This window comes from Sorex araneus, chromosome X (genome assembly GCF_027595985.1).
Source record: "Sorex araneus isolate mSorAra2 chromosome X, mSorAra2.pri, whole genome shotgun sequence".
Classification (NCBI taxonomy): Eukaryota; Metazoa; Chordata; class Mammalia; order Eulipotyphla; family Soricidae; genus Sorex; species Sorex araneus.
Genome location: NC_073313.1, coordinates 324,304,224 through 324,314,408, shown reverse-complemented (window position 1 = coordinate 324,314,408; position 10,185 = coordinate 324,304,224). Strand labels below are relative to the sequence as shown.

At 40.7% G+C, this 10,185-nt stretch overlaps 1 protein-coding gene across 2 annotated transcripts in view; it reads right to left on the bottom strand.

Annotated features, from left to right (window-relative positions):
* Positions 1 to 301: 301 nt before the first annotated feature.
* The window catches only part of SANBR (SANT and BTB domain regulator of CSR), a 49,163-nt gene continuing 39,279 nt past the window's right edge, over positions 302 to 10,185 (bottom strand). For both annotated transcript variants that reach the window (XM_055122471.1, XM_055122472.1), the window contains 3 exons: positions 9,410 to 9,498; positions 3,263 to 3,354; positions 302 to 2,022 (listed from right to left, as the gene is read on the bottom strand). In XM_055122471.1, coding sequence (XP_054978446.1) covers positions 1,986 to 2,022; positions 3,263 to 3,354; positions 9,410 to 9,498 — 218 coding nt within the window. In that variant the 3' untranslated portion in view covers positions 302 to 1,985. The remainder of the gene's footprint in view (positions 2,023 to 3,262; positions 3,355 to 9,409; positions 9,499 to 10,185) is intronic.

Here is a 10,185-nt window from a genome sequence, read left to right as displayed (position 1 = left end):
ATGCAGCACTTGGCATCTAACTCAGGCCTGGCTGTATGCAGCAGCGGGCTCCTGTGCTTTGAGCTGTCCATGGTCCCCAGCACCATTTGTTCAAGAGGTTTTCCTAATTCATTTTATGCTCTTGGCTCTTTGGTCATAAGTGAACTGTTATAAACCTGACCATTTATTTCTGGGCTCTAAATATATGCTATTGGTTGGTGTTTCTGCTTTCAATGATTCCAAATTGTTTTGACTACTATCACTTTGTAGTACAGCTTCAAGTCAAGGAATATGAGGCAGGATGAAATGATTCAGATCAAGCAACTTTTCAAAACAACTTTTATATTTTTAACATTTATTTCAATAAGAGAAACATAAATTCAGAATTAATGTGAGACCCTCAATATTTGGCAAAAGAAGTACTATTAAGAGTGTGATTTAAGACATTAACAAAATAAAAAGCACATTCTGAAGATAACTTCTAATGAGTTTTGGTTTGTAAAAATCAACTCAGTGGAGCAAACCCCCAAAGAGGAGAAGCAATCTATCCTGTTTCCATCAGCGTATTTTTCTCTTCTACTTGGTAAGCACTTGTAAAAGTCCAAATCCTTTTAACCAGAGACTATGATAAACTAGAGTTTAACAGGGTTTACAGATTATATGCTTAACACATTTTCTTTTTGAAAATATAAAAATATATAATCTGTTTTGAAAATGTCAAACTGAAAAACACATAACCTGGAACAAAATTTCCAAACAAGCTCAAAAACCTTGGCAAAATCACACATGAAACATCAAATAACAATCAACTTCATTTGTCAACTAAAATATTTGCTAAAAATAACTGAGTATAATACTTTAATATTTCAACAGAAATTCTTATTCTGTCATACACTGCATATTTTCTAAATAATTTGAAGAAATGTTCAATTATAATGCAAATGAAGACTAAACCTACAAGTGGTAAATCTAAAGATCTCATGAGAGCTCTAATTTCTAAACATAATTTTTATATGCTTACTTTTTGAAACAACATTTCCCTGAGCAGTATTTCTGCTTTGTTAGACAAATTAAAACATGATCTATGAATTTTGATTTCTCTCAATATCACCCATCAATTGTAGCTGGAACTCTTCTGCATGTCACTAAAGTAAGAAATAATTGTAAGAAATTTAAGGGGCTATCTGAGTGGCTATAAAAATGTGGTGGATTTAGAGCCTTGAGAACAGCAGGGGGCTGCTCATACAACTGAAATGATTTACTACCCTAAAACTGTCTATGGGTATTTTAACAAATTCAGAATGGCACTAGCTTCACAGATGAAAGACTCAATAATAAGTAAATTCCATCTTTGATGAGCAATGCATGTTAAAGACTGAAAGTGGGGTAGATTAAATTAACCTTGTGCTTTCTATAGAATAATGTTGAAAAACAACAAGCGAAACAACAACAAAAATTCTTCTGCCCAACACAGAAAATACCTCACCTTGAAACTTTATTTAATGTATTCTTGCGATCTATTACTCCTTAATATTCATGCATATTTAAAATTAGCATCAACTAGCAATTTAATGACAAAAATTGCAGTTTTCAATTTCATCCCCCAGATTTACAGGCCCAAAGACATACTATAATCAGTGCACAGACTCAGTACCACAACCAGCTGAGTTCCTCAAGTTTTTTTTAACGTCTCAGAAACCTCTCTATTGAAAATTGAGGTCTCTTTTCTTTCAAATAAATAAAGATAACAAGTATTGGAAATTTTTGTGCAAAAATGTAAATATGAGTTTCCTACAAGCCTAACTCCACACTAAAGGAAGATTGAAGTTTCATATTTACAATGAGATTTGATAACAACTAGATATATATTTCCCTTTGCATTATAGCTTATGTGGCTTGCAAGAACAATAAATTAAAACATGTAGAAGTCACTGGAGATCTGTAAGAAGTAAGTGATCTCAGACATCAGGTGTGCTTCTGTCTTTTCAGGTGCATTTCAAGGTGCTTTATGCAGGACGCCCTTGACCAAACCGATTTCTAGACCTAGATAGTTTGTAAACAGAAAGGAAGATCAATGGTGCTTCTAAAACAATATTGAAGTTGCTGCTGTCTCAGTTGCTGTCGGCTTGGCAGTACTAAAGCCGAATAAAACTGTATGTGGCTCCAGAGCCTACTGTTAAAAACTCTTAGAATGAAAGGGATTTTGGAATTTAAATGTTTTGATTTGAGGATGATAGTACATATATAATAAGTTTTGGATCTGGAGTCATGCCTGATAATCAAACATATTAATGTTTCTTCAGTTTCTATTTTGGGATAAATAAAAACTATAAAGAGCATCACTATTCAAGTTTTGGTTAGCATTAATGTATAAAACTATATTTTTGGGGGGCTGGAGCGATAGCACAGTGGGTAGTGCATTTGCCTTGCATGCGGCTGACCCAGGTTTGATTCCCAGCATCCCATATGGTCCTCTGAGCACTGCCAGGGGTTATTCCTGAGTGCAGAGCCAGGAGTATCCCCTCTGCATTGCCAGGTATGACCCAAAAAGCAATAAATAAATAAATAAATAAGATGTATGTATATATTTTTTTATTGGGGGGTCACACCCAGCGGTGCTCAGGGCTTAGTCCTGGCAGTGCTCAGGGAACCCTATGTGCTGCCAGGATCAAACCCAGGTTGGCCACGTGCAAGACAAGTGCTTTAACCCCTACACTATCTCTCCAGCTCCGTATGAAAAAAATCTTTCAGCTTGTTGCATGTTCTGGATTTCAGAATTACAAATAAGGCATTTGGATTTGAAGTAAAAATCGTGATTAAATATCAGTTATTATTAATCTTCAGCAGAAAACTGGTATAAAATGACATAGAACCAACAAGTTGGATTTTATTTAGACAAATAAAACAAAAAACCCCCACTTGAAATATGACTTCAATATTTATTGAAGTAATAAAGTAATAAAGATTCTGCTAATTCATACTAAGCTATAGTGCACCACTGCTTACATACTTATCAGCAACTGGCTCAGAATATGACTCAATAAAAACTTAAATTTTGGGTTCATGACCTTATTTTTAAGCCCTAAGTTTACAGTTAAAATTTGCTTTCAATTAATGCCTTGACCTAATCCTTGAAACAAAACAAAACTCATACATGCTTCTCATTTCTTGCCCCCATCCCCTCTTTCCCTGACCCCCCCGCAAAAAAAAGAAACAGACAAAAAACCAAAACCCAAAACCCACTTCATATCAGCGGCCTCTGAATTCCTTCACCTTGACTTACCTGGTGTTCTTCTCTGAGCTGGTCTGCCGTGCACTGGCTGGCACTGATGCCTTGATTTGTGCTTCCAGCCTAGAATAAATACCTCCTGCAAACTGAAGCATAAAGAAGCAAATCCGGTTATCTTTATGGAGTAAACAGAAGCTGCACATTATTAAAATGGCATCCATTTCAACTTGGATGTACTTCTGGTTTTTAAAATTCAGGCTCTTTGAATTATAATTTACAAGTATAATTAAATAGTAAAATGTGCCCTTTCCAGCCCATAGTTTCTGGATTTCTATTATTTGTAACAAGTGGTTGAACAGAACAGTTCCACCCCATTAGGAAAAATCTCCAGTTGATCTTATCCCCCTTTTCCTTTTGGGTCATCCACTCTGTTGGTGCTCAGGGAGGCTGGGGGTCAGGCGCTTAGATTCTCTGCAGTCAACTTGATCAGTGGTTCAATACTACTATTTGGGAGTGAGGGTGGGATTATGTGCTGGGGACAGAACTGGAATCAATGCTCTGGTGAGCCCTAACCCCTATTCCATCTCCCTGGTATCTCCTTATTGACTTTGGTGGGGGGACAGGGGTGGTGGCACTCAGCATTGCCTCAGGAGTAACTTCTTGCTCTAGGCTCAGGGATCACTCCTGGCAGGGATATCTAGGGACCATATGGGATTCTGGGGATCAAACCTTGGTTGGCAATGATTAAGGCAACCGCCCTACCTGCTGTACTATCTTTACAGCCCCTCCTTATTGATCTTTTAAGCAAACCTATTTACCATAATAATTCATGGCAGCCACTGGTCTCTTATGTCCCTATTTTGCAGAATACTAGATAATGTAAAATAGAAATATTAAATAAAATATAAATCAGTGAGGCTGGAGCGATAGCACAGAGGATAGAGTGTTTGCCTTGCACGGTCCACCCGGGTTCGATTTCTCCGCCCCTTTTGGAGAGCCTGGCAAGCTACTGAAAGTATCTCACCAGCACGGCAGAGCCTGGCAAGTACCTGTGGTGTGTTCAATATGCCAAAAACAATAACAACAAGTCTCACAATGGAGACGTTACTGCTGCCTGCTCAAATAAATCAATGAGCAACAGGATGACAGTGATACAGTGATAAATCAGTCTGTAGCCTTTTGAATTCTTTTACTTAGCATAAGAATGTATATGAGATTTATCTATCTATCTATCAGTAGCTTGCTCTGTATATGTACCACAATATTACTTACTTACCAAGTAAAATGCATTTGAATTGTTTTGAGGTTTTGTTATGACTATAGTTACTGTAAACAAGTGTGAATTGATATGTTAAATAAGTGGAAGTTTAACTTCATCAAAAAACTGAAAACTTCTTTTTGCATCCCTACTAGCTTTATGAAAATTTTAGATGCTTCATATTTTTGCCAGAATTATTATTTATTCCCAAGCAAGGCTGAAGAAGCCCAGAGCCATTACGGGTGAAGCTCAGGGCAGCTGTGTCACATTTCAAGGTTCAGTGTTTGGACCTGCTGATGCACAGCTGCAAGGGACTAAACCCAGGGCCTCATACCTGCACGGCACACACTCCAGTGTTCTGTGCTAACTCTCTAGCCTCCGCCAGAATATTTTTATTAAAAAAAAATTTTTTTAGGGGGGGTCACAGCTGGCAGTGCTCAGGGGTTACTCCTGGCTCTGCACTCAGGAATTACTTCTGGTGGTGTTTGGGGGACCATATGGGATGTCGGGGATCGAACCATGCAAGGTAAATGCCCTACCTTCTGTACTATTGTTCTGGCCATTTGCCAAAACATTCTTAAAAAGTCACAAACCCCGGGGCTGGAGTGATAGCACAGTGGGTAGGGCGTTTGCCTTGCATGCGGCCAACCCAGGTTCAATTCCCAGCATCCCATATGGTCCCCTGAGCACCGCCAGGAGTAACCCCTGCGCATCGCCGGGTGTGACCCAAAAAGCAAAAAAAAAAAAAAAAAAGTCACAAACCCGAAGATCAATGGAATAGGGCTGAATATTCTGACACACACCCTCAAATATATGATCACTTAATCTTTGATGGGGAGCAAGAAATATTAAGCAGAACAAGGAAAGCCTGTTTAACAAGTGGTGCTGGCAAAACTGGATAGCTACATGCAAAAAAATGAACTCAGAACCTCTATCTCAACCACCACTAAAGACCTCAACATCAGGCTCAAATGCATAGGGGAAGAAAATGTAGGTAAAACCCTCCATGATACTGAAGCTAAAGCTATCTTCAAAAATGAAACACCACTGGGGCTGGAGTAATAGTACAGCGGGTAGGACGTTTGCCTTGCATGCGACCGACCCAGGTTCGATTCCCAGTATCCCATATGGTCCTCTGAGCACCACCAGGGGTGATTCTTGAGTGAAGAACCAGGAGTAATCCCTGTGCATTGTCAGCTGTCACCCAAAAAACAGAACAAAAAAGATAGAAACCCCACTGACAAAGTGGAAGCAAAGATAAATGGGACTACATTAAACTAAGAAGCTTCTGCACCTCAAAAGAAACAGTGTCCAAGATACAAAAACAGCTCATGGTATGGGAAAGGCTATTTACCCAATACCCTCCTGATAAGGAGATAATATCAAAGATGTACAAAGCATTTTCTTGAATCTACAAGAAAAAATACCCAACCCCACAAAAAATGGGGTGAAGAAGTGAATAGAACTTTTTTGGGGGGGTTACACCCAGTAATGCTCAGGGGTTATTCTTGGCTCTGCACTCAGAAATTACTCCTGGCAGTGCTCGGGGGACATATGAGATGCTGGGGATCGAACTCAGATCAGCTGCATGCAAGGCAGAGCCCTACCCGCTGTACTATTGCTCTGGCCCCCAACTTTTTCAAAGAAGAAATTTGAATAGCCAAAAGGCATATGAAAAACGCTCTTCATTATTAATCATCAGAGATGCAAATCAAAATGACAACGAGATATCACTCTTCATTATTAATCATCAGAGAGATGCAAATCAAAATAACAATGAGGTATCATTTCACACCACAGAGACTGGCACACATCCAAAAGAACAAGAGCAACAAATGCTGGTTCAGATGTAGGGAGAGAGGGACTGTCCTTCATTGCTGATGGGAATGCTGACTGGTCCAGCCTTTTTGGGAAAACAATATGAACATTCCTCAAAAAACTAGAAATTGGGGCTGGAGAGATAGCAGAGCGGGTAGGGCGTTTGCCTTGCACGCGGCCGACCCGGGTTCAAATCCCAGCATCCCATATGGTCCCCTGAGCATGGCCAAGGGTAATTCCTGAGTGCAGAGCCAGGAGTAACCCCTGTGCATCACCAGGTGTGACCCAAAAAGCAAAAAAAAAAAAACAACAAAACTAGAAATTGAGCTCTCCTTTGACCTGCAATACCACTTCTAGGAATATACCCTGGGGTATAACACACAGTAGAAATACCGTCTGCATTCCTATGTTCATTGCAGCACTATCCACCATAGTCAGAATCTGGAAACAACCTGGGTGCTCAAGAATAGAATAATGGATAAAGAAACTATGGTACATCTACACAATGGAATACTATGCAGCAGTTAGGAAAATGAAGTCATGAAATTTGCTTATAAATGGATGGGCATGGAGAGTATAATGCTGAGTGAAATGAGTTGGAAGGAGAGGGACAATGTATATTTTATATATATATATATAATTTTTATGTAACACACATGAATGCAATCATAAATTAGAAGACTAATATCCAAGGTCAGGTTAAAACAGGGCCTAGGAGGACTGGTCAATGGTTGGAACCAGTCACAAGTGTGTGGGGAGGGTAGGTAAGATAGAGAAGGGACCAGGATGACAATAATAGCTGGGAATGATCACACTGGACAAGAACTGAGTGTTAAAAGTAGGTAAAGGAATATATCAGATAACCTTTCCGTATATGTACTGCAAACCACAATGCCCAAAAAGGAGGAAGAGAGGGAGGGTGAGAGAGAAGGAGGGAAAGCGAGAGAGAGAGAGAGAGAGAGAGAGAGAGAGAGAGGGGGGGGGGGGGGAGGGGAGAGGAGGGAGAGGGAGAGAGGGAGGAATGGAGAGGGAGGAAAGGAGAGGGAGGGAAGGAGAGGGAGGGAGAGAGCAGAGGGGGGAGGGAGAGGAAGAGAGAGACAGAGTGGGGGAGGGAGAAGGAGGGGGGAGAAAGAGGGAGAGAAGAAAAGCACCTCCCATAGAGACAGGCTGTGGGGGGAGGTTAGGGGGTGATGGGAGGGAAACTGGGGATTGGGAGTCACTGGTGCTGGGAAATGTACACTGGTGGAGGGATGGGTGTCACTGTATGACTGAAACCTAATCATGAACAGTTTGTAAGGATCTATCTTACAGTGACTCAATAAATTTTCTTTAAAAAGTCATTCTAGGGGCTGGAGAGATAGCACAGCGGGTAGGGCGTTTGCCTTGCACGCGGCCGACCCGGGTTCAAATCCCAGCGTCCCATATGGTCCCCTGAGCATGACCAGGGGTAATTCCTGAGTGCAAAGCCAGGAGTAACCCCTGTGCAGAGCCAGGTGTGACCCAAAAAGCAAAAAAAAAAAAAAAAAAAAAAAAAAAAAAAGTCATTCTAGTTGGTGTACAGTGATATTTCACTGAAGTTTTAATTTACATTTAAACCAATAACCAATTTTTTCATGTGCTTATTTGAAATGTGTTTCCTTCCCTCAATTTAAAGTCTGATTCTTTTCTTTTCTTTTTTCTGGTGCTCAGTCCCAGGTATGGGGTACCAAGGCATCAAGGGTTGAACTAGGGACCCATTAGTGTAAAGCAGGCAGGCAGGCATTCCATATTTGAGCTCTCTTCTTGGCCCTGGGATGGTTAATCTTTTGGTCATTTCTTTTCACTGGATTGTTTGATAATGGGGTTTTAGGATTTATTATAGATACAACAAATATTTTACCATATGTCAAGAGTTTTACAAATATTTTCTCATACTTTTAACTTATCTTTTCATGTAATAGTTGTCTTTTTTTTTCTTTTTGGGTCACACCCCGTGATGCACAGGGATTATTCCTGGCTCTGCACTCAGGAATTTCTCCTGGTGGTGCTTGGGGGACCATACAGGATGTTGGGAATAGAACTCGGGTTGGCTGCATGCAAGGCAAGTGCCCTACCTGCTCCAGCTCTCTGAAATAGTGTTTTTCAAATAAAAAGATCTTTAAGATTCTGATAAAGCCCAATTTGTTACTTTTTTTGGAGGGGGGGCACACCTGATATGCTCAGGGGTTACTATGGGCTCTGCACTCAAGAATTATTCCTGGTGGTGCTTGGGGGATCATATGGGATGCTGGGGATCAAACTCAGGTTGGTTGGGTGCATATAAGGCAAATGCCCTACCGGCTGTACTATCACTCTGGCCCGTGTTACTATTTTCTTTTAAGGATTATGCCTGGAGGTGCCTGGGGCCACTGGTGTCACATCTGGTGGAATTCAGGGGACCACGCAATATTGAGGATCTTCTGGTCTTACACACACCAGTAATGTGCTCCATCCTTTTGAGATACATCCCCAGCCCTTTTTAGGAAATAAACTTTATATATACAAATTAAGGAAAAAAATTACTGTGAAAATATACTTATATATAATACTATGATTAATAATTCTACTAATGTAGGTAATTTGTAGTCATCACTTTTAGCAACAAAACATTGCATTTTATTTTTATTGTAGCTGAGATGATCCAGTTCCTACAGTATTAATGTTTCTGTTGAGGTGTGCAAAGTTACCACACCTCCCCCATTACTCAAGTGCCAGAGACCCTCAATCACAGTCCTCAGAGAATGTCTATGTGCCGTTCTCAGAACTGACCAAGACCAGCAGCCTGTGGGAAGGTGCTGTCTAGGCAATCAGCAATGGGCAGTTAATCTACTTGCTGTGTGACATGGTGTTTTCAGTGACAGTGAACATTATTCTGAGGGTTATGCAGCAGTGGCAGTGGATTTGAACTAGAGGTGCACAGACCGGTGGCTGTGTCTGTAGGTACAAAGGGCTGAAAACCACTTCCATGTGAAAAATATGGCAAGCTGGTCAGAATATAAAAGGATTTAAGCAACCCTTTAAATTCTGCCTAAACATTTTTATAATCCTGGTGATGAAAATAAGGAGCATACTTAAGCAAGAGTAGTACATTAGCACACAATTCTTACTTCTTTTCCTTCCTTTGACTTAACACGATCCAGATCCCCCAATCTCATCTTTATTAGGTGTCCTGTAATTTCAGACATCCGCCGCTGATCTGAAGGTAAAAATAATAAGGCTTTTTTTTAATGAGGATTTTTTTTTGGGGGGGCGACCACACCAGGCAGTGCTCAGGGCTTACTCCTGACAGGTTTGTGGAGCTGTATGGAGAGCCAGGGAGGAAACCTGGGTTGGGCACATGCTAGCCAACAGTCGTAACTGTTATACTCTCTGGCTCCCTATGGCGGTGATTTGTAATTTTCATTTCTTATAGAAAACTTCAATCATCAAGAGTTATAAAAATATCAGTGAAGGGGCTGGAAGGAGAGTCAGGTGCTTGCTCTACACATCCAAGCCAGTTCAATTCCCTTATGGTCCCCCAGACACCACCAGGAGTGACCACTGAGCCCAGAACCAGGAGTAAGCCCTGAGAACAGCCAGGCGTGGCTCCAAACCAAAAACAAAAAAATAATTCTAGGCTGAAGCGGCAAAATGACCGATACCTGAATAATTGTGTGTCTTTTTAGATCATTTTAAGCCCACCTAAAAATTATTTAGTCATCTTTTGTTGTTGAGCCACACCTTAGTATGCTCAGGGATCACTACAGTGGTATCACTCAGGGGACCATATGCAGTGGCAGGGATCAGTCCAGGTTGGTCACATGCAAGGCAAGCGCCTTATCTGCTATCTCCCAGATCTATATTCAGTCATCTTTAGCGTGAAAATAACAGGCAAAAAGCCTGA